General features: G+C 42.9%; 2 protein-coding genes across 10 annotated transcripts in view; one reads left to right on the top strand and one right to left on the bottom strand.

Annotated features, from left to right (window-relative positions):
• The first annotated feature begins 1,683 nt into the window (after positions 1 to 1,683).
• The window catches only part of tcaim (T cell activation inhibitor, mitochondrial), a 24,786-nt gene continuing 2,280 nt past the window's right edge, over positions 1,684 to 24,189 (top strand). Inside the window, exons 1-12 of one of the 5 annotated variants that reach the window (XM_028031054.1) lie at positions 1,746 to 1,889; positions 6,069 to 6,176; positions 6,531 to 6,663; positions 7,214 to 7,364; positions 7,435 to 7,690; positions 7,903 to 8,025; positions 8,833 to 8,930; positions 9,714 to 9,805; positions 9,876 to 10,099; positions 11,897 to 12,028; positions 15,405 to 15,491; positions 19,345 to 19,510. In XM_028031054.1, coding sequence (XP_027886855.1) covers positions 6,106 to 6,176; positions 6,531 to 6,663; positions 7,214 to 7,364; positions 7,435 to 7,690; positions 7,903 to 8,025; positions 8,833 to 8,930; positions 9,714 to 9,805; positions 9,876 to 10,099; positions 11,897 to 12,028; positions 15,405 to 15,459 — 1,335 coding nt within the window. In that variant the 5' untranslated portion in view covers positions 1,746 to 1,889; positions 6,069 to 6,105 and the 3' untranslated portion in view covers positions 15,460 to 15,491; positions 19,345 to 19,510. The other 4 variants (XM_028031051.1, XM_028031053.1, XM_028031050.1 and 1 more) reach the window with 4 other exon arrangements.
• cnot10 (CCR4-NOT transcription complex, subunit 10) overlaps positions 21,531 to 24,189 on the bottom strand; it is a 17,128-nt gene continuing 14,469 nt past the window's right edge. For 3 of the 5 annotated variants that reach the window (XM_028031048.1, XM_028031046.1, XM_028031049.1), the window contains 5 exons: positions 24,046 to 24,176; positions 23,934 to 23,966; positions 23,711 to 23,838; positions 22,548 to 22,623; positions 21,690 to 21,832 (listed from right to left, as the gene is read on the bottom strand). In XM_028031048.1, coding sequence (XP_027886849.1) covers positions 21,690 to 21,832; positions 22,548 to 22,623; positions 23,711 to 23,838; positions 23,934 to 23,966; positions 24,046 to 24,176 — 511 coding nt within the window. Of the gene's footprint in view, positions 21,833 to 22,547; positions 22,624 to 23,710; positions 23,839 to 23,933; positions 23,967 to 24,045; positions 24,177 to 24,189 lie in introns of all 5 variants that reach the window. The other 2 variants (XM_028031047.1, XM_028031044.1) reach the window with 2 other exon arrangements.

Raw genomic sequence — 24,189 nt, 5'->3', positions numbered from 1 at the left:
TTTTACCAGACACAACCTTCATTTTAATTGGGGCAATGGAATCAATAATATCTGAAACTTTAGACTGAAAATCATTTACCAACTTATCTACATCATTACAGCTTAAGGGTGAGGAAGAAGAGTAGATTTGATTAAAAGTTTCTGCTGTGTTTTCTGTGAGAGAACGTTTTGTGATGGTTGCTGTTTGTCCAAGTGGGTTAAAAGAAAGAACTTTCAAAGATAACAGGAAGTGATCCGACAGGCGACATCAGTTACAGAGACATTGGAAATATTCACACCCTTACTGATAAACAGGTCCAGTGTGTGTCCTTGAGTGTGTGTTGCTTGTTTGACATGTTGTGTTAGACCAAAAGTCTCTAAAATATTAGCGAGCTTTTTTGCCCCTCTGTCTTGGGAGTTGTCAGCATGAATGTTGAAATCACCAACAATTATTAAACAATCATAATCAATACATATAAGAGATAGAAGCTCATTCAAGTCAGTGAAGAAATTTTCCACAAAAGTTGGAGTTTTGTATAAAGTTACTGTCAAAGTTCGTTTGTGGCCTTTAACCTCTATTCCAAGATACTCAAAAGAGGTGAAGTGACCCAAAGAGATTTTACTACTATTTATGGTATTTTTAAATATTGAAGCCACGCCTCCTCCTTTTTTATGTTTTCTATTCTCACTGAAGAAATTGTAGTTAGGAGGCACAGATTCAATTAGTACAATCGGTTCATTATTGTCATTCAACCAATGTCAGAAACATAACAATGCTCAGTGATGAAATCATTAATTAATAGAGCTTAATTAATAGAGCTTAATTAATAGAGCTTTAGCACAGAGAGATCTTGTATTTAAAAGAGCTAGTTTAAGTGACTTGGAGGCCAAGAGTTCTTCAGTCTGAGGTTCCTTTAGGCAAGGGAACAGTCTGATGTTTGAATTAAAACAGCTGTATTTTATGTTTCTGTTTCTTGTAAATTTTCTTGTAGTGATCCGGACAGGTTCCGGACTGTTCTGCAGTGCCAGGGGGCCAGACACATTCTGGAGTAAGACGGGTGTAAAGCTAAAATCTGGACCCCGGCCTCAGACCTCAGAAACGCAGAGTGATGGATCCTCTGGGAAGTTAGTCAGGTGGCTTAAATGAAGTGAGGTCTGCTACGTGAGCGCTAAGGAGAGACGTCCCAAGTAAAACCTGGTGATTCATTCCATCTGTAAATTTAAGAAACTCTGGTCCAGAAGACATTTCTTCATGTGTATCATCTGAATCCTGGGAATGAGTTTGTATGACCTGACTCTATCTTCAAAGGTGTTAGCCAGTTTTATGCAGTTAAACCAATATAGACACGTCATATCTGGACAGAATTATTATATCTCCTAATCAAACATTATAGGAACCTGCTTGGGATTTGTGAAACCGTTATTCTACTCGTGAAATTGGATTTAAAAACATTTTTTTTCCCATTAGTAAAATATTTTTTTAATTGACTAAAAAGTTATTCTATAGCAATGAAAACATGCACCTTATGTGCTCTTTTTTTAATGTATTTGTTTAATGTTATTGTGACGCGTTGTCTCCATGTTTGTAGCCCCTTGGCGGTTGTCATTATATCACATATGTACTGTTTTGTATTCGGTGTCTCAATAAAGATATAAAAAAAACTATAGTATATGGGGTTACATACTAATGTACAGTAGGTGGCGGTATGCACCTATGAAGTTGTTTGCCATCCGCCAAGAAGAAGAAAAGCAACAAGCAGGTAAACAAACATTTGTTCGAGGAGACCTTGGGTTGGTTTTTAGTTTGATAAGCATTCTTACTGATGTATTTATGATCTATAACAACAGTTAAAAGATACAGAAAAGGCTGAAGAAATGAAGGTATGATTTGTAGGTGCTGACACTTTCAGGTAAGGAACCGCTGGCTGCTGAATGAGCTGAATGGTTTGTTTTTTGCTAGTTAAGGTGGCAACTGACGTCACAAGACAAGCTGTTTAAGGTCGGTGTTTGAGTTCAGCAGAGGTTAAAATGAACTGGCAAGAATCTGTTCGCGATACGGAGGTCTCCCATTTTCAAAATACCGTCTGATCAAACTAGTGTCAGATAAAAATGACTCTAAAAATCAACAAACCACTTGCAAAACGTCGTTGTTGTACCTATTAAAATGACCTGAGTCCTGGACTGCTAGCGCTGAACCGAGGCAAAGTTCAACTCTTCTAGATCAATCTGTAAGGTTACGTTTGGTTTTGGTGTCATTTTTCACGCTGAAGTTATTCATAATAGTTTGAATATATTCCGCTTCATTTAAGGATTTTTCACTACTTTAAAATCTGCGATCAGCCATATTTTAAATCTTCATTCTATTATTTAAGACTAGAAAAGTAATTTTAGGATCGTTTATGGCATAAAACCACATTAGGAGAAATTTAGGCTGTAGTTTTAAATCATTTTTATAACCTGACTCTATCTTAACAGGTGTTAGCCAGTTTTATGTAGTTAAACCAATAAGACACGTCATATCTGGACAGAATTATTATGTCTACTAATCAAATATTATAGGAACCTGCTTGGTTCTTGAATTTGTGAAACCGTTATTCTACTCGTGAAATTGGATTTATGACCTTTGTTTTTGTTTGAGATAATTATTTTTGTTTTTGTTTCTTGTGAATTAATGCTACTAATAATACTAGTACTTAATAATAATGGCTACTAATCTTTTAGTTGAATTATTGCAAAACAGTTTTTACCTCCAATAAATCTGGTGGTGTTCTCTGGTATTAATATCTCTAAACAAATTAGGATATATATGGCATAAAATATATTTTTTCAACCTTTATTATAAAAGTAGAATGGTTATTGATGTAGAAGGTGTGCAATCCACCATTCAACATGGATATCAGCCAACCATCGTTTTTATAGATCTGCTTAATCTGTGTAAGAACAAGGTGGGGTTGGCTATTCCTGACAGGGTGGGTGAGGTGCTGGGATTACCGCAGACAGATCCTTCACTCAAAGGCAAAGCAGAGATAAGCAGAGGCGTCCTCACGCTCAGGGTGATTCAGAGTGATCAATACACCTGACATGCATGGTATTGGACTGTGGGAAGACCCTTTGCACGGTCTAGGTTAGGGTATAAACCCAGGACCTCCTTGTTCCAAGGCAACCATGCTTACAGCTGTGCCTGTTGGCAACCCCAGTGTTAACAAAAAAAGAGTAAAATGTATGATTAGTTTATTTACTTTTGAGGTCTCATAACTTTAGCATAAAGTCTGAAATATGTCAGGAAACAGAGATGGGCAGAAGCAGTAAAAGAAATCCTCCAAAAGCTGAGATAAAACAGCTACACACCCTGGAAAGAGAAATCTAAAATCCAGAATGCCGTAGTTATTACATTACATTACATTACAACAATGACAAAAATGAACAAAACCCGAATATTTTCAGTTTGTTGTTATTTCAAAGCTTCTGTTTGAAATAAGGATGTAGATGGAGAAATGCAGCCAGTTTTAAGTAATTAAAAAAGTAAGGGTGCTAAAATAATAATAATAATAATAATAAAGGTTTAAAAAATACAAATTAGTATATACAGTTAAGGTCAGAATTATTAATCCCCTTGATGAAATCACACAAAACTTAATATTTTCATGGAAACAACTATAATAAAAACTGTTCATACTTTTATTGCTTCTAAATGAACAAAGACAAAATCTCCACAAAGTTTGACCAGTAGATTTTTCTGATGTGCTGAATTGCAACAAAAAAACTGAAAAATGACAATGCCACAGTTATTAGCAGTGCTCTGCTTTTTTTTGCTTCCAAGGCAAACCTGCCCATTCAACTAGCTTTAAACCCCCCTGAACACGTTAACTAGTTCTGTTAACTCACACCACACCTGAGTATCCAATCAGCATTGACCCTTACATAGTTGGCAGGACCAGGCACTACTCTGACACTTCTGGTAAGAAGCAAATTTATCATACAAAAAGAAAAAAAAATAGTCTAGAATTCAAAAAGAGGATAGTAGACACTTAAAATGAGGGTGAAACCACCAGGTGTTTGCTAACTGCTGCTGGCTAGTCTGAAGGAGCTGAGTGGTGGAGTTGCGGTGGAGGGCTCTGTGAGGTGGAAGCTGGGATGCTGCAGCTCTGAGGAGGAGCTACGTCTGAGTCCAACCAGGAGTTTTGCACAGCTGAATCGAATCATTACCATGGGAGATTAAAGGATTTTTCATACATGCATGAAAGGATCGAGGCAACACTCCAGATATGTTTTTGAAGATGGAATAACATTATAAAATATTGTAAAACTCAAAAAAGTTGATTTTAAAACATGGTGATGTGTTTTGGAAGTCTGTTCTTTTGTCTGATGAGACTAAACTGATGAGCATAGGGATGTTCAACCGTAAATACCCAGTTCCCATCTTTAAACATGGTAGTGGCAGCATGATGTTATGGGTCTATTTTGCTTCTTCAGTCCCTGGGAATCTTGTTCATCTTCATAGAACCATAACAAAAAATTAGAGAAAGTTGGCATTTGGAAAAATAACTTAAAGAAATTTGGTACAACTCTCACTTTTGGCCGAGGCTGTGTCTTTCAACAAGATGAAGTCCAACATTTGAGGGACACAAGAATCCATGTCATGGAGTGACCCTCACAGGGCCTACATCTCATAATCTGTGGCAATCCCTGAGGTTCATGCTTGAAGAACATGCGTAGGTGATCTGGAATTATGTGCCATTGAAGAGTTGCTCATGTACCTCAAGAGACATGCCAGCCTTGTGAAGAACTGCAGGTTGGGGCGTTTGTAAGCTGGAAGATAGAGAGGCCACACTGTTGACCACTAAATGTCAGAAGGGCTGATAGTTTTGCTCTGGTCATTTTTTTGTTTTCTTGCTACAGTTCAGCTGGGGCTACAAAAAATAATTATTTTAGTAATTTATTAAATTCTACAGGTTGCACATGTTGCTCAGACTGTCACTGACTCACCCTACTTGTACCTCCATCTCTGGAATATATTTGTACTGTAGATATCATTTATACTGGTATGCATTCAAAATTAAATCACCCTGCAGAAAACTAGATCTCCTGTACTGATATATTTACCTCATGCGAATGGGGGGAAAAATGGAAGACACCAAAACATCTGTTTTTACTTTGTTTTAATTTGTTTAGTTTGTTCAAATATATGTAACCATTTGAATTATATTGTTCCAATGATTGGTACTTCCAGAAATAGAAAAGGCACAGCAGCACTACAATGTGTAGCATTTGTCGTTCAGTTTGAGGGGCAGAGTGCCTCACCTATTCCAGCCTGGCATTACACTCGTCCACAACGGTTCCACAGGCATGCTGCTCGCATTTATCAGTCCTTTCCTCCAAGCATTTCAAATAAGGTGTAAAGTCTATCAGAAATAATAGAAAATTAACACAATTTTGCTATACAGAAAAAAGTAAGGGAGATAAAAGGGGGCTCATGCCAGCCCCCAGAAGAGGGGGGCCCAATGGAGTCTAACTGTCAGGCAATGTGGACCAAGCTCTGACACTGGTTACAGCTTGTATTAAAAGACCTGGTACCCCATACTCCTGGAATACCCCCCCACTCTCAACCAAGTCCACAAAGCACATGTAAACTGATTGGGCGAACTCCCATTGGCCCTCTAGGACCCTGCTGTGGGTGCAGAGCTGGTCCAGTGATCCACAGTCAGGATGGAAACCTGTAAAACTGTTCAGCCAATTCTTCTGCAAATTCTGCAGAAGAATTCCAATTCTGCAGAATTTGCATCCAACAATTATGTGAAAATAAATTCTTCATTTACTTTCTTGCATTTGTTTCGCATATGTTTACGCTAGCCTTCCTAAAATGACATATTAATAATTGTAAAAGATTTGGCCAGTATTTTGCAATTATTTGTGGTCAAATTAAGTCAAATTCTAACTGCAGTTTTTGTTTCCTGGTGTAGGATCCTAAAGAAGCTAAGCCTACGAAACACAGTTCTCAGTCAGACATTGGCACCAGTTGATTTAAAATCCTGTTGATTTTGAACACTGGCTTCTGTTAAATCTTGAGACTCTTGTGGATGTTGTTTCAGGTATTTGACAGATGCAGATAAAACTGAGTCAGGACTCATGACCTGGTTACAAGTCCATCTGTGCCCATCAGTGATGTCTGTGAGCGCCCTGCTGCGATGCACCTCTAGGTAATACTTAGCATGGTTCTAGATTCTCTCCAGGAAATCAGCTTTGTTTCAAAATCCAGACTCTGGGAATCTGTCACTATCTTATTTTAAAGGACTCCCTGCATGTATCAGTGAAACATACGGTGCATATATCAGTCAGGTGACTTGCCATGTCCATATGTGTAGTATAAATACAAAATATGCAGCTAGGTATACCAAGCAGTATACCTGCTATGCATTGTGGATTGTGCATTGTGCATTGTGGATGCACTATTGTGCATCCACAATGCTGATAAGACTAGATTTTATTTCTGTATAAGGAGGCAGACTAAGCAGCACCCTTGAACTGAATATTCATGTCTTTTCTTGTTTCAGGTCACAGAGGCAGCAGGCGATGGCTTTTCTAGTCCAGCAGAGAGCTCTGTCAGCTGCAGAGGCTGTCAACGCTCTCAGACCATTTTATTTTGCTGTTCATCCAGACTTCTTTGGTCAATTCCCCAGAGAACGGGCAAGTTCTCTTCAAATTTGTGTACTTAAAAAAGATGAAGAATGTGTTGATTGGTAAATCTATTAATTTAGAAGTCCCAATCCTAAACAGATTGAACATTAACTTGATAACAAATAAAATATTAACTTGTTTTATAATCTTGTTTATTGCTTATTCAAGCTATACATTATTTAACAGCAGAGACCACAACATTCAAGATAAACAAAATGTATTTGTAAAATCTCACCACTAAACACTTAAAGTCAGGACTTGTGCTCATTCTTGTTATTTCAGTTTCAGATCATAGTTCTGTCATAAATTTGCCATAACAAACCCCTCTCTACTGATCGCTTTGCAACTTTCATTATGTAAACATCCCATGGGACTGTAGGCCTGTGTGTGTGTGTGTGTGTGTGTGTGCGTGCACTTATTGACACCTCAGTTCTGCAACAAATTCTGAGTGTTTAAGTCTGGATGTCTACAGTTTTTGTAGGGATGTACACTGTATATAGCAAATCATATTTTGATATCTTGCTGTAACTAAAATTGTTGAACTGCGTTTTTTGTCCAGGAAGTGAATGAAAATTCTTTAAAGCAATTAAATGGCTACATGGAAAATTTACAGAAGCCTGACTTAAAGTTAGTTCGGCCAATAAAGCTCACCTTTTATATCAGGGACACTAAGGAGAGCAGTGAGAAGCAGCCAGGCTTTGTCTCTTCAGGTACTGTTTACATTCATTTTACTGTGGACACTGAAAATGCTACATTTTAATTGATTTCAAACTTTTACAGGTTTCCGGTCTGTGAGTTTCATTCTACACACAAATGATATTTTGAGTACCGTGATGAACGTGCTGACATCCTGCAGCTTGCCTGTGGAGCACATAGAGAGACATGAAAAAAGCTTTGGGACATGGAAAACTGGGCCTGATGGAGGAGAATCTTTTCATAGACCCATAAAATGGGATAAAAGCTACTATACCTTCACTGGGTTCAGAGATCCTGAGCAGGAGCTGCAGCAGACCAAGAGAATGGAACCTACACTCCAGTTAGTAACACTGAGTGTATATCCAGTATATCAGTATAGTCTGTCAGACATATGTTTATAAGAAAAACATTGAAGTGCCTTTCGAGGTTCTGTTTCTGTAAAAAAAAAAAATATATATATATATATATATATATATACAGTATATATATGGTGTATATATTTGAATTAATGTTTTTGTAAACCTGTTTTCTTGTTTTTCATATTTTTGGCAGTGGTTGGCTGAGAAACAGCGAACCTGAGGCAACAAAGAAACACAATGCTAGTCTTCCACGGAGAGAAGAGCTGAGCAGACTGAAGAAGGAACTGTGTGAAAAGTTTCTTTTGGCAGATATCAGGTAAGCTTCTTCTGCGTCCTCTAACACTGACTATTCAGTTTTACTGAAAATGTCCAGTTATTCTCCAGCCATCTGCCAATCAGTGTAGAAAAATAATATCAGAAATAATAAGTCTGCAGAAGACTTAAAAAGTACATAAATCACTATTACAGTTCCACTATTTTTGTGAAGTAAAGAAAATCAGTCATTTTCAACTCTTTTTTTATCTTTATTGTTACATTTACCCAATACAATTCAATGGAAAACAAAACAAAAAAAATATCATGAGAAACATAAAAAATGAGACAAGATGGATAACCTGGTTCCAGAACAGCACAGTTCATATATGGTCCTTTCAGCTGGTTATCGAAGTTCAATTTAATTTTATGTAAGCGTTCTTTTTATTTTGGTAGGAGACTTAGGTTGACACTTTGCTAACTCAACTGAGTTATTGTGTAGAGTTATGGGGCAACATCGTCAAAATTTCACAGCAAAAATTAGCAATAAGAGTAATCAATAAGTCTGGTTATTTAGTTCATACAAAAGCACTATTCATGAACTCTAATCTGTAGACCAGCAGGTAGGCTAGCAGTTACTGTATGTGACTAGACTATTGGACATTTATGCTTTAAATGATTCCATCAACAGTTTAGTTTTTATGTTGAGTTGCATAGGTAACATAAAAGATGGATGTTTGTAATGCTTCAGAATGACATGATTTCTTACATTACAACACCCTGCTGTGTCACTTTCACATAATGGTGAAGATGAACTAGCAAAAAGCTGATTAGTCTTAAGATGGACTAGTGATATTATTGTTGTGTTTAGGTGGCAGCGCAGCTGGGGAGTGGCTCATAAGTGCTCTCAGCTTCAGAGTCTGACCCGACTGTCTCACCAGAACCCAGAGGACCTGATCAATCTACAAGGTAATGTGTCAATGGGGTCGTCATTTATAAATATATGCCAAGGCTGCAGTATGTAACTTTTATTAAAGAATATTTTTTACAGATTTGCTAAAACTATCATCATGTCATGACAGTAATCTAAGAAAAAATCAAGCTCCTATTATTGCCATCTGAAGAAATGCACTGCACTGCTCTTGGTCAAAAACAACCAGTCAGAGATAGGAGGGGGGTCTTCCAATAGTCAGTCATGCTAATGTACATGCTGCTAAGTGTGCTAATGGTGTGGAAACAACTTACTGTTCCAGGGAAACCGTTTATCCTTAGTTAGCATGGTGGGCCATGCTAACTAGCTTTAACATTCCTTGCTGGCTCCATTGTGGTGAACCAGCTGCAGCGTAGCAGAAGCAAGGGGGAAATTATGAGCAGCAGCTACACAGGCTTGATTGACATTGCTAAGTCCCACCTCCTGTCTCTGGTTGTTTCTGACAGAATAGTCTATTTCTGCAAATAGGGCAACAAACGCTCAACTAACTTTATCAAGGATTGCAGTATTTCCACATTATGCATCCATGAAATTCTCCCATGTTGTATTTACCAGACCCTTTTGAAATCCCTCAAACATGAGAATTCCCATTGTGGGCATATTAGTATTTTAAAAAATAGGAGTAAATTGTAGTGATTGTGTGTTCATTTGATGTCCAACATAATTACTAGTATTAAGCAGAACAATGAAATAAATTAGAAAATAAAGCTGTTGTGTAGTATGGCTAGGATCATTTAAATGTTGTCCCACCTCCCCACCAGGCCATACTGTTGTGTTCGCTGACCAGTCGGACATGAATGCTTCTGGAGACGTCATGCTGGGAACCATGGATGTTCACCATCAGTGGACCAAAGTAATACAGCTGGAGTTATGTTCCTTCTTCAACTTAATTTTCTTTAACACTTCCCTGCATTTGCTTCCAGTTATTCCAGCAGCTGCCCAGCTATCGGAGTCTCCAGCAGCAAACAGACTGGTTGAAGGAAAGAATCAGTTGCCTTCTGGGTGGATCCCAAGTAATCCACCTGGGACCAGTCCAGCCTATCGCTGAGCACTACAGCACGCTAAATGCTTTTCACAAGAGCCTGATGTCCCGACGCCTGCACCTGCATCCCAGGAGCCTGCATGGCCTTACCATGGTGCTGGACAAGTATGTAGTATGGGGTTCCATGACTTCAGATTTTTAAAGTCAAGCTCAACGTGATGAAAGTGAAGTTGACTTCGACTAGTTGTGTGATGTCATAGAAACACAGGAGAGAAGCCTCACAGCAACTAAGAGGCTTTACAGCAGATACTGACAAATCACTGCTTAGACATTTAGAAACGTTGGGTTATTTAATGTAATCCCTGGTTCTTTTTCTAACTTTGCTCGGTGTTTCACTATGGAAATCGCCTCAACTTGACCCAACTACGGAAGCTCCAAGCCCCGGTGCCCACTGTAGGCAAGTAGGACTGACAGACTGTGTGTGTAACTCAACTACTCTCTTAGCAGTAGTTAAAGCTAAGAGCAGTGTAGTTTTCAATGTAAGAAGTTTCATACCAGTACCCTCCAAAGGCTCAAAGGGATGATGGCAAAGGGCCTCCAGTACCAGAGTGAGGTCCCATAATGGCATGAAAAGCCATGCCATTATAGAGGTGGGCAGCTTACGTCGTGCCCTCCTCATGAAACTGCACACCATGAGGTGCTGCCCCATAGGTTTATCACCAAATCCCACATGACAAGCTGAGATTGCAGCTAAATAAACCTTAATAGCTGAAAAGGCTTTGCCCTTTTCCAACAAGCTCTGTAGAAAGCAGAGAACCTCCACCACCGAACACCGAGAAGGAATAGCCTGTCTCTCCACACACCACTCCTCAAAAACTCGCCATTTACCACTGTAAAGTGAGCGAGTTGAAGGAGCCCTTGAATTCCGGATGACTTGTTGCATTTAGGTTCCACCTTTCACGGGCCAGGCCCAGAGAGCCAGACGATTTGGATGTCTATGATAAATCTCCCCCTGGGCTTGAGACAGAAGGTCCCTGCGAATTGGAAGGGGCCATGGTTGTGCTGACAGAACTTGGATTAGGGCTTCGATGGCCACCAGAATTAAGGACAGGCCCTGTTTCCTCACTCTGACCAAAGTTGGGGATATCAGACTCAGAGGCAGGAATGCATAAGAGCAACACACTTGGCCATGAGTGAAAAAGGGTGGGGTTTGGTGTCCCCGAGTCCAGCTGACGACCCATCTCCTCCAAGATTTCACCCTGATAGGCTGACAACAGTGTAACTGCATTAAGCGAGCACACTGATTGTCTGGCATATTTGTACATTCGCTGGTAAATAGATGAAGTGAGGCGATCTATTTTACCTGGAAGTGAGATGCTTGAAGATGCTGACACAGATCTGCGGTTAGGGTGAAGATGGTAAGCCACTGAAGGCTCCACTGTTGGGGGTTCGGCCAGCCCCAACTTACCAATGCCCTGTATCTCCAGCTTAGAGAAGCCCTTAGTGGGGAGCTTGCTCTTGAATGGACTAGACCAGAAACGGCTCATTTCTCTCATGCAAGCTGGAACTGACTGTCAGGATAGCAGTCAGTGGATCACACTTCTTCACACGGGAAGAAGTGTGAAGTCTTCTTCAGTGGAAGAAGTGGATCAGAGCTCCACTTCTTCAGTGGAGCTGTGATCTGGTATGAAAAGTTGTACTAAGTCAGGTCCAACTTTCTTTTTTCCAAACACCAACTGGTACTGATAATCAGGTTTATGCTCATCGTTGCACCTTGGGGTCAAATTACTATCTTTAGGGAGATGCATGTTGGAACATTATAAACAAAATGTATCATAAACTGATCACATTTAATATAGGGAACCTACCTAGATTGGGTTCCCTAATTTCTGGTAAAAAAAAGTACTGAGATTTGAACGAAGTGCTTGTTTCAAAAAGCTTTCTGGTTTCTGTTTTTGACAGTGATCGCTCTACACCTAGTCTCCATGAGATGGGGCACTTCATTATCCCCATCAACTGTGACCCTCTCAAGCTCCAGCTGTTCCTCCAGAGCCAGGCCCCTGAGGCCAGAAGTCGCACCCAGCAAAGACATCAGTAAGATTGGGAGGCATCCTATGATACCTCCCTCATAGTTACTTCACTAAGATAATGAGTGTGCCCAAATTTGTTCTTCATTTGAACATCATTTAACCTTTTAAGTGCTGTGAGGACAGCGATGTCCACATGGAACCATTGTCTGATGTGTGTGTGCTTAGGGTGACAGTTTCAAATGTCTTTGTTATAACAACCTGACATTAAACAAGAATCAGGTTGCAGACAAGCCAGCAGCAAAGGGGCTGTGTGGTTGGGACATACCACTCGTGTAAAAAGGGTAGGTGGGCCACTTCACTGCTTGGAGTGACTTGTATGTTGTCATTATCATGCCAAAAGTCGGGCAGGAGTGGGCATACTTGTTGCTCCCCATCTCGGCGCCTGTACGTTGGGGTTTACCCCGGTGAACGAGAGGGTAGCATCCCTCCGCCTACGGGTGGGGGGACGGGTTCTGACTGTCGTTTGTGCTTACGGGCCGAACGACAGTTCAGATTACCCACCCTTTTTGGAGTCCTTAGAGGGGGTACTGGAGAGTGCTCCTCCTGGGGACTCCCTTGTTCTGCTGGGGGACTTCAACGCTCACGTGGGCAACGACAGTGAGACCTGGAGAGGCGTGGTTGGGAGGAACGGCCCACCCGACCTGAACTCGAGCGGTGTTCTGTTGCTGGACTTCTGTGCTCGCCATGGATTGTCCATAACGAACACCATGTTCAAGCATAAGGGTGTCCATATGTGCACTTGGCACCAGGACACCCTAGGCCGCAGTTCGATGATCGACTTTGTCATCGTTTCATCGGATCTGCGGCCGTATGTCTTGGACACTCGGGTGAAGAGAGGTGCGGAGCTGTCCACTGACCACTACCTGGTGGTGAGTTGGCTCCGGTGGTGGGGGCGAAAGCCGGTCAGACCTGGTAGGCCCAAACGTGTTGTGAGGGTCTGCTGGGAACGTCTGGCGGAATCCCCTGTGAGACGGAGCTTTAACTCCCATCTCCGGCAAAGCTTCGAACACGTCCCGGGGGAGGTGGGGGACATGGAGTCTGAGTGGACCGTGTTCCGTGCCTCCATTGTCGAGGCGGCCGGTCGGAGCTGTGGCCGCAAGGTTGTTGGTGCCTGTCGCGGCGGCAACCCTCGAACCCGTTGGTGGACACCTTCGGTGAGGGATGCCGTCAGGCTGAAGAAGGAGTCCTATCGGGCCTTTTTGGCCTGTGGGACTCCGGAAGCAGCTGATGGGTACCGGCGGGCGAAGCGGCATGCGGCTCGGGCGGTTGCTGAGGCAAAAACTCGGGCGTGGGAGGAGTTTGGAGAGGCCATGGAGAAAGACTTCCGCACGGCTTCGAGGCGATTCTGGTCCACCATCCGGCGTCTCAGGGGGGGAAGCGGTGCAGCACCAACACTGTTTATAGTGGGGATGGTGTGCTGCTGACCTCTACTCGGGACGTTGTGGGCCGGTGGGCAGAGTACTTCGAAGACCTCCTCAATCCCACCAACATGCCTTCCACTGAGGAAGCGGAGCCTGGGGACTCTGGGTTGGGCTCTCCAATCTCTGGGGGCGAGGTCGCCGAGGTGGTTAAAAAGCTCCTCGGTGGCAAGGCCCCGGGGGTGGATGAGATCCGCCCGGAGTTCCTTAAGGCTCTGGATGTTGTAGGGTTGTGGTGGTTGACGCGACTCTGCAATATCGCATGGACATCGGGGGCAGTTCCCCTGGAGTGGCAGACTGGGGTGGTGGTCCCCCTGTTCAAAAAGGGGGACCGGAGGGTGTGCTCCAATTATAGAGGGGTCACACTCTTAAGCCTCCCTGGCAAGGTCTATTCAGGGGTCCTGGAGAGGAGGGTCCGTCGGATAGTCGAACCTCGGATTCAGGAAGAGCAGTGTGGTTTTCGTCCTGGTCGTGGAACACTGGACCAGCTCTACACCCTCAGCAGGGTCCTGGAGGGTGCATGGGAGTTCGCCCAACCAGTCTACATGTGTTTTGTGGACTTGGAGAAGGCGTTCGACCGTGTCCCTCGGGGAGCCCTGTGGGGGGTTCTCCGGGAGTATGGGGTACCGGGCCCTTTGATACGGGCTGTCAGGTCCCTGTATGACCGGTGTCAGAGTCTGGTCTGCATTGCCGGCAGTAAGTCGGGCTCGTTTCCGGTGAGAGTTGGACTCCGCCAGGGCTGCCCTTTGTCACCGATTCTGTTCATCACTTTCATGGACAGAATTTCTAGGCGCAGCCAAGGTGTTGAGGGGATCCGATTTGGTGGCCTTGGGATCTCATCTCTGCTTTTCGCAGACGATGTGGTCCTTTTGGCTTCATCAGATCGTGATCTGCAGCTCTCGCTGGAGCGGTTCGCAGCCGAGTGTGAAGCATCCGGGATGGGGATCAGTGCCTCCAAATCCGAGGCCATGGTCTTGAGCCGGAAAAGGGTAGAGTGCCTTCTCCGGGTCAGGGGGGGTGTCCTGCCCCAAGTGGAGGAGTTTAAGTATCTCGGGATCTTGTTCACGAATGGGGGAAGAAGGGAGCAGGAGATCGACAGGCGGATTGGCGCAGCGTCTGCTGTCAAGCGGGCGCTGTACCGGTCTGTCGTGGTGAAGAGAGAGCTGAGCCAAAAAGCGAAGCTCTCGATTTACCGGTCGATCTATGTTCCCACCCTCATCTATGGTCATGAGCTTTGGGTCATGACCGAAAGAACGAGATCGCGGATACAAGCGGCCGAAATGGGTTTTCTCCGTAGGGTGGCTGGGCTCTCCCTTAGAGATAGGGTGAGAAGCTCAGTCATCCGGGAGGGACTCAGAGTAGAGCCGCTGCTCCTTCACATCGAGAGGAGCCAGTTGAGGTGGCTTGGGCATCTGGTCAGGATGCCTCCTGGACGCCTCCCTGGTGAGGTGTTCCGGGCACGTCCCACCGGGAGGAGGCCCCGGGGAAGACCCAGGACACGCTGGAGGGACTATGTCTCTCGGCTGGCCTGGGAACGCCTCGGGATTCCCCCGGAGGAGCTAGAAGAAGTGGCTGGGGAGAGGGAAGTCTGGGCCTCCCTTCTGAAGCTGCTACCCCCGCGACCCGACCTCGGATAAGCAGAAGAAGATGGATGGATGGATGGATGGATGGATGGAGTCTAGAGTAAATGAGACCCCACGTAAAGGAAATTGAAACCCAGTGCAAGCATATATAGCGCACGCGTAGAATTGCTCAGCAAGTGGAATATAGATGTGCAAGACATCAGAACGCACATATGCAGGTCTCTGCGTTCACACGCAAAGATTTTCTCTGCTCACTTGCTTGCTGGCTCCGGCTTCTGCTCGCTCACGGTTAATGTTTTTGGCCATCGGTGGGTGGATCCAGCTAGTCTTCTATTACTACATATGATTAGCTACATTCCTTGTCCTCTGTGATTGGTAGTCTTACCAGGAAGACGAGGAAGAAGAAGAGGAAGATGAAGAGGGGGATTTGCTGAGTTAGGACAGCAGCATTGCAGACCAACAGGAGGCAAGTTGCACAAGTCTTGAATGCATAGTATTCTTGGTGAAACAGATTATTTCTATAGCTTGATATTCAGTTAAAATTTATTAACATGGCTGCCGCTATCTGCCAGCAGCTTATAGTTGTAAACTTGAGGTTAGCTGACACTAGCTGACACTAGCTGACCAGCTTTTGTTGTATGTCTGTATAACTGGCCCAATAAGAAATCCCCTGTGGGTGCTTGCTATGTTAAGGAGGAGCATTTTTATAGAATGACATGCTGCTAAATAATCTTACACAATGTTAACAACACTCTTACAGTTTTCTTAAGATGGTTCGTCTTCATTAGCAAGGGTACTGTGCTTGAGATAAGAGTTTATATTAATGACTCTGTTATTAAAGCATTTGAAAGTGCAATTAAACTTATTGACATCCTTATTAATAGTCCTACTTGTTTCACTTTAGTTGAGGTAAGAATCAATATTAATGACTGTGTTGTTAAAGCTATTGACAGTGAATAACACTTAATGACATTTATAATTAGTCCAATGTGTTCCAATGTGTAAGGGAAAATATTTATGACACGATTATGGTCTCAACCCAGATAGCAAGCGATGATAATTCAATGTTGAATTATGGTCAAAAACGTACCGATCTCTTCCTCCCCCCATTTTGGTCTCTCCGACCACATCTCCATCCTGCTGGTGCCAGCATATCGTTTGCTGATGAGACGTATAAGGCCAACGAAGAAGACAGTCACTGTGTGGCCCAGGGATGCAGCCTTTGTGCTCCAGGACTGTTTTCAGAGAACAGATTGGCAAGCCTTCAGAGAGGCGAATATATATGAAGAAGAGGTGGACCTGGAGGAATACGCCTCCTCTGTTCTGGGCTTCATCTCTAAGTGTCCTGATAACGTCACCACCACCTGGACAGTAAGGTGTTATGTGAACCAGAAACCCTGGCTGAATGCTGAGGTGAGAGCTCTGCTGACAGCTAGGGACGCTGCATTAGGAAAGAACTGACTGCAGGCATTGTGAGGGCCAAGCCACATACGCCAAGAAAATTCAAAGCCAACGACCACCAACGACCCCCAGCGGATGTGGAAGGGCATCAAGAACATGACAGACTAAAACATCAGGGATGCACAATGCCCAAGGGACCGCTCACTGTCAGATTCACTCAATAAGTTCTACACCTTCTTTAAGGATCCTAACACCACCCTCAGCACCAGACTTATACCACCACCTGGTAACACACCTGTCTATGTGACCACAGCAGATGTGAGGAGGTTCCTCCAAGAAATCAACCCCCATAAGGCTGCAGGCCCCAACAACATCCCAGGGCGGGTACTGAGGGACTGTGCACTACAGCTGTTTGAGGTGTTGGCAGACATCTTCAACACATCCATGTCACTGGCGGTCTTCACCTGCTTAAAGACTATTGTCCTTGTCCCCAAGTGCTCCACAGTGACAGGCCTGATTGACTACCAACATATAGCCTTAACATCGGTAGTCAGGAAGTGCTACGAGAGGATAGTCATCAAGGACTCCATTGATGTCACTGTGACCCCCATCAGAATGCCTACAGGTAGAACTGCTCCAGCTCTGACATTGTCTGATCGATGGTCCACACAGCCCTCACACACCTGGAGAGCAGAAATTCTTACATTTGTCTGCTCTTTCTGGATTCCTCCTTGGGCTTCAACACCATCATCCCACAAACCTGTGCACTCTTGGACTGAGTCCCACACTGGGGAACTGAGTTCTGGATTTCCTGACCAACAGAGCTCAGACCATCAGGATCCACAACACCATCTCCTCCTCCATCACCCTTAGCACTGGCTCACTGTAGGGCTGCATGCTGCGTGCCGAGCCTCCTCCTCTTCACTCTGCTGACGTACGACTTCTCAGCAAGACACTCCAGTGCCAACACCTCCCCTCTGGTCACGTTCTCTACTTCCTGTGGAAGCTGCGGAGAGCTGGACTTAGAACTCAGTCCTGAGGAGCTTCTATCACTGTGTGATAGAGGCACAGAGATAGAACTTCATTATTGTTTATAATAATTTATAAATAACAAATTACTTTATTATTTTTATTTATTTATTTTATTTGTGTATTAAATTTCTTAATCTGGGACCTGAGTCAGAATTTCGTAACACAAACAAGCAAAGGTGGTATGACAATAACATTTTTGGATCCCTGAATCCTTGAATTCTGTGTTGACATAAAAACATCTACAGGTTATGGCTTCATTATCATGCCAAAAGTCGAGAGAGTAAATGAAGACAGTGCGCATAATTGCACCACAAGCGGAATGGAGAAGTGTGAGAGCGTAATGGTGTGTTCACACCAAACGCGTTACGCGTTTCAAAAATGTGTCCAACACTTCAAGTTTGATGCGTGTGCAGACATTTCGACATTTTGCTCTACACCTAGCGTTTTGTGTGTCAGACTCCTCTGGTTTACATTCAGAGTGTATGTGGAGGCGCGTCGGATCCATCCAGTCTTCTATCACTACACACGATTGGCTACATTCCCTGTTCCTCTGTGATTGGCCATCTAAATTCCAGCCTTGCAGCAACGACAGTGAGTTTTCCTGATGAAAGTCTTCCTCGTGATTTTGAATGTTTATACTTGACCAGACAAATTAAGAGCTCAGCTCCAAGTTGATATTTCTGTGCTACATATTTTGTATTTAGAAATATTAAGTTGAATTGAAATATACTTTATTGATCCCACAAGGGAAATGAAATGTTGTAACTCAGTTTTCTTCAAGGCTGAAATCAACAGCATCAGAACTAGGGACATAAAAAGGCTCAGTAACCTGATAAAGAAAGCTGATTCTGTTCTGGGGATGACTATGGAACTTCTTGGGATCACAATGCAAGGAAGGATTCTTTATAAAATCAAGAAAATTATGGACAACTCTGTCCATTCTCTTTATGAAACTGCTATTCAGTAGCAGAGTGTTTTCAGTCAGAGGCTTCTTCAGATTCGTTGTAATACAGACTGCTACAGATCTTTCCTGGCTACTGCCATCACAAACTGTTAACAAAATGTTTATTAAGTAATGAACATTTAATTTCCCTTTGGGACCAATAAAGTATTCTTGGGCTGAATTGTTACCTTTCAGTGTTAAACTATATCTAATAAATTTGACTGCAGTAGAAGCATTTGGCTTCGATGCACACCCACATCTAGAACAAACTTTAGAAAACTGCAAAACAGTCAAAACACTGAGTTCTTTTAGATCAAGGAACTCAAAAACCCACTTGAAACATTTCAAATGGAACACTAACCAATGATTTTGATGATGGCACTTGAAAAAAATGAAATGTTTACTGGTTTCTCAAATTATTGATTATATGATGTTTTTACGACTTTTTATTTCTGTGTTTTTATGATGTAAAGCACTTTGAACTGCCTTGTTGCTGAAATGTGACATACAGACAGATGATGGCAATCAATTGGACAGAGTGTACACACAGTGCATATCTTTTGATCTATATACCATGCAATCCAAAGGACAAAGTAAGTAATGTAATTTAATCTGACTGAGATATTAAGAATTACAAAAAGCAGGACGTCTCATTTTGAACAGGCCGGGTGCCCTAAGGGTTAAACTGTACCATCCTGTTGATCTATCTTTGTCCACCATTATTACAAGAACAAATTTGTCCTTTTTGACCTGCAATGATTCCTGAGAGGTGATGCAGTAGACCACAAATCTGGAGAAAGGAAACAGCCTTCACATGAGGCAGCCCCTCAATCTGGACTCATCAGGTTTCTGAACCCACCTTAGACCCATTGTGCTAGAAGAGCACACACATGTTTATCAATGTTGTCACTGATTCATCTTCCTCTCTGTGTATTTTGTAAAGGTTGCAGGTGGAAGAGGAGGCAGTGGTGCAGCTCTGTGTCCAGAGGCTGTCTCTGAGGGGCCTCTCCAAGGAGCCCAGCTTGAGCTCCAGTCACATGATTCTCTGCTGCAGGAGGCTCATAGAGCAGCACCCCCCACTGCTGCAGGGGCTGCATGTCTGTGTCTCCCACTTTTACTCTGTCATGCAGGACGGTGACCTATGTGTCCCCTGGGACTGGAAGAGCTGAGACAATCCTTCAGAATTTATATATATACAGTCGTGTTTTATGGCTACTGTGGATTCACCTCCGAGAAATGTTTTGCATTCACAATCTATAAATAAGAGATAAATGTAAAACTAGAAAACACAGCAAACCACAGAAACTGTATGTTTAAGTTAAGAATGTGGAAAACAACAATAAAACACGGTTCTATCGCATGAAGAAACCCTGTTCAAGTGTAAACCAGCAGGACTCATCCTTCAAGAACATACACATCTCTTCATATGACGCTTCAATTCCTAAAATACAACGGGGAGGAGGAAAGCTACTTCAGATACGATAAAATAAGTGACCCAGGTGTGCTAATAATTGCTGATTTGAATATAACTGAAACAATACTGCAGGTTTTCTGTCTAGTGGTATGCTAGAAAGTAAGATTAGCTATTAAAATTGAAGTTTAGATTGAAGCTAAAGAGAAGAGGCAGCTGAAGAGACTGAACCTGAACAAGGCTGCAGGCCCAGATGGTGTCAGCCCCAGAGTCCTAAAGGCCTGAAGCTGCAGAGCAGCTCTTTGGGATTCTGCAGGATCTCTTCAACTTTAGCCTGACCCAAGACAAGGTTCCACTGTTATGGAAGATGTTCTTCCTGGTTCCGGTACCAAAGAAAACTCACTCATCAGTCACCAATGACTATAAACCTGTTGCCCTGACAACCAACATCATGAAGGTAAAGAAGAAACTCCTGCTGGCCCATCTGGCTAAGCAGACAAAGACATATCAAGACCCCCTGCAGGTTGCTTATCGCCATGGATCTGGAGTTGATGATGCCATCATACACAACAAACCCACTGTCACCTGGTCAAAGCGGGCAGCACTGTGAGGATCATGTTCTTTGATTTCTCCACAGCATTTAACACAATTCAGCCTGATCTTCTCTGTGAGAAACTCCAGGAGACACAGGCGGAGTTCTGAACAATCACCTGGATCTGTGACTGAGTCTGGCTGACCCTAACCCTGAAGGACTGTGTGTCTAACCAGGTGGTCAGCTACTTGAGGAAGCTAAGATCCTTCAAGGTTTGCAGCAAGATGCTGCAGATCTTCTATCAGTCTGTTGTTGAGATCGTTATCTCTTCATCTGTTGGGGCAGCAGCATCAGAACCAGGGACATAAAAAGGCTCAGCAACCTGATTAAGAAGGCTGGTTCTGTTCTGGTTCTGTTCTGGGGACGACTGTGGAACCTCTGGAGAAGATGAGACAATCAAAGAGTCTTCATAAAATCAAGAAAATTATGAACATCCCTGACCATTATCTTCTTGTCTTGGGTAAACAGAGCATCTTCAGTCAGAGGCTTCTTCAGAGTCACTGTAATACAGACTGCTACAGGAGCTCTTTCCTGCCGACAGCCATGACAATCTTCAATAACTCTTTGAAGAATTAATGAGTTACAATACTTAACCCTTTCATTCTTAGTGGTCACTGTAGTGGACAGTTATCTAAAGGCCATTTTACTGTGTTTCTTGTGGATTTTTATGTTATAAATGCACACAGACCCCTGAAGTGGACACTAGTGCATCACACAATACACCAACAACTGTCCATCCACTGCAAGTGCAAGAAATTTTTTGTTAAATCCAATATGCCAGACAGACAAAAGGGCATACTAACCAACCCAGCCCCTCCTTGTACTGTAGAAAACTCTTGCAGGTAAAAAAACAACCAAAAAAAGCAAAACATATTTTGACATCAAGTAACTCTGAAAGAATGACACTACTGATGTATTTTCCAAATACCTTTGTATTTGGAGAAAATAATTGATCATTTGGAAAACAAACCTATAAATTTTTTTCCCCAGCTTATTTTTATGCCTTAAGAAAATCCAGACAAAGGATCATAATTCATGCATGAAAGGGTTAATTTCCTTTTGGGATCAATGAAGTATTTCCGAATTTGAATATTCAGTTAAATGACTAGTCGAATTCCACCACACATACAGTAAATACATTTATTGTCTCTTCATTTCAGCACAAACTCCTCAGTCACATTAAAGCTAAACCTCAGCTGGACAAGTCCTCTACTCCCTGAAGCTTCAAAAAAAGTTTACAGCTGGCTGATGGGCGACTCCAGGCAGCTGAAGTGATTGCAGAGGTTTATTTCCGTTGAACATGTGTAAAGGATGAGGGCAGCTGGAGGGGCTGGGAAGGTTTCTTGCGAGGGTCTGGCGAGGACCTGTTAAGGGTTGAGGGTAGAAGCTGGTTCCTCTTGATGATCTGTAGAGCCAGCTGAGTGTTTCCTAAGGAGACATGACAAAAGCTCAGTGATCACTGGAAACCCAGATCAAAACTGGATCAGACACTTTTAAAATGTGCAGCTGAAAACAAAGACTGGAACACAGTGGAGAAAACGATGCCTGATGGACATAAGAAAAACAGAACAATGGCAACACATGCAGTAATACTGGAGAAAAGTATTAAAGTCAGTTCTTGGTTACATCAACTCGTTTTCAAGAGGATCTTCAAACGGTTGCCTCTGAACACAAGCTCTACACATGAAGCAAAGAAAGGAAAAATCATAATCTGCTTTGCCAACCTCACAGAGGAAGTGTCTGCATACCTGAAATTTGCACGACACAAATTTGGTTAGCTGTCAGATGACAAACTGTTGTAACATTGAAGTTTGGCAAAGATTGAAGCTAGATTCAAATCTCCAGACATTACTGCAACTGACTGGTAGTGTGTGCAGCTTAGCAATCATTGAGCTGATAAAAATCACAAGCATTTATGGTCTTCATTTGGTCTATGTGATCGACTGAGATGTTGACCTGCTGCTCAAACAGAGCAAAACCTTTTCTAGCTGCACAAAACAAAATGTAATGGACAAAAAACTAAGTAGAAACACTTTGAGAATAAATTGCAAAGCAGCAAAGAACAGCAATAAGCTGCTGTATATTTTAGAACTTTGAAAAAGTTTAATCTTCAACAGATTGAGACGCTTTAAGAAATACAAACCGTTTTGTAGCTCCAGGTAGACGCCCAGCAAGATGGCTTCAGGCGGAATCTCTTTGGAGTTCATCACAGATGCAGCCTGATGGAGACAAACACAAATATATCAAAATGGAGAAATATAGCAATAAGTTGAGATTTGCTGCCTAGAAACTAAAACATCAGCAAAATGAGGCTTTAATGCAAAAGTGACATTTCAGTATAAATGTCACTTAAGGCATCACAGTATATGTGACAGTTCTACACAACAACATGAAGTGGGGATGTTTAACTTTAGCTACGTTTAGTCTGGGATGCCAGAATGTACTTATGGACGGTTCTCCATCCATCAACAAATTTCAAAACTTGATTGTCCTAATTTTAATTTACATCCAATTTTGAAAAACAGAAAATTGGATGTAATTTTGCAAGTAACAAAAGAAAGATCCCTAAACTAGAAGTGCTTAGTGATCAGTAGAGCTTTAAGTAGGACAGCACAACAGTTGATAAAGCTGATACTGTGATATGAATGCAATATGAAAAAACACAATTTTCAACAGATGACTTGAATAACACCTTAAGTCATGCTGCACCAAGCCAGCTTGTGACGCATGTGTTATCCTGCTAGAGCTGAAAATATTAGAAAATCTGGCAGTGGAGAAATTATGAGTAAATATTGCACTGATGATATAAAATGTTTTTCTGTCCTGTCCGTCTCATCCGTGCTCCCATCATTCTGTGACCCTTATGGATGCTGCAGGTCACACTCTACACTAAAGGCAGGGTCCCACCACAGGGTAGGCAGGACGGGGTCCCTTCATTCTGGGAGGAGACCACCCACCGCCCACTCCTGCAGGTCTCTTACCCCAGATGGTGACCAGAGAGTGGGGGGGGGTTTGGAAGGACCACTGGTCTCCCTTCACTCACTCAAATGTGGTGTTGATGAGTGTTTTTTTAAATCCATTTTTATTCTCCGACTCTAACTGAATGGAGAATAGACGGGAAATGGGGAGGAGAGAAAAGGGGGCGGCATGCTGCAAGAAAACCACCCAGGAAACGAAGAACAGGAGCAATCTGAGGACAACGAGGCCGAGCCTGCTGCTGTACTGTGGTCTTCACTCCCTTCTGATGTTTGTGTTGCAGTGTTAGTTTGCAAAGCACACAGTGAAAAGGCCTGTGGAGGTGGGTACCTGATGCAGGCATTTGCGGGCCTTGTCATATTCGCTCCTCAGGCAGTAGGCGCTGCCCAGGTTGAAGAGCATCATGGCCTGCGCTGCTGCCACACTGCTGGGGTAAAACAGCGGCATCTTCTTAGCTGCTGCACAACAGGGAGCCACGTCACTCTACATTCAGTAATCATTTCACTAGTTAGAGTACTGCAGGACGGGACCAAACACTAGGATGACGACTTACATGGCTCTATGGGCTCATCTCCTTTCTCATGTCCTGCAGATAAAAAAATGAAGCGATTATTACGAAAGGAAAATGTTTGGCATAGTTTACTGAAGTGTGAGAGTCCACACACCCTGGTCCTGCTCGCTGCTAAGCACGCCTAGTGACACGTCGCTGATGTTCTCTGGGTTCAGGTGAGTGATTGCATCAGATATTCTGTCCAATGAGATGAGAGCTTCAGCAGCATACAGGTGACCCAGAAACCTGAAGGAGGAAG

Source organism: Xiphophorus couchianus, chromosome 11 (assembly GCF_001444195.1).
Source record: "Xiphophorus couchianus chromosome 11, X_couchianus-1.0, whole genome shotgun sequence".
Classification (NCBI taxonomy): Eukaryota; Metazoa; Chordata; class Actinopteri; order Cyprinodontiformes; family Poeciliidae; genus Xiphophorus; species Xiphophorus couchianus.
The sequence above is the reverse complement of the archived record's forward strand: the minus strand, read 5'-3'. Positions and strand labels throughout refer to the sequence as shown.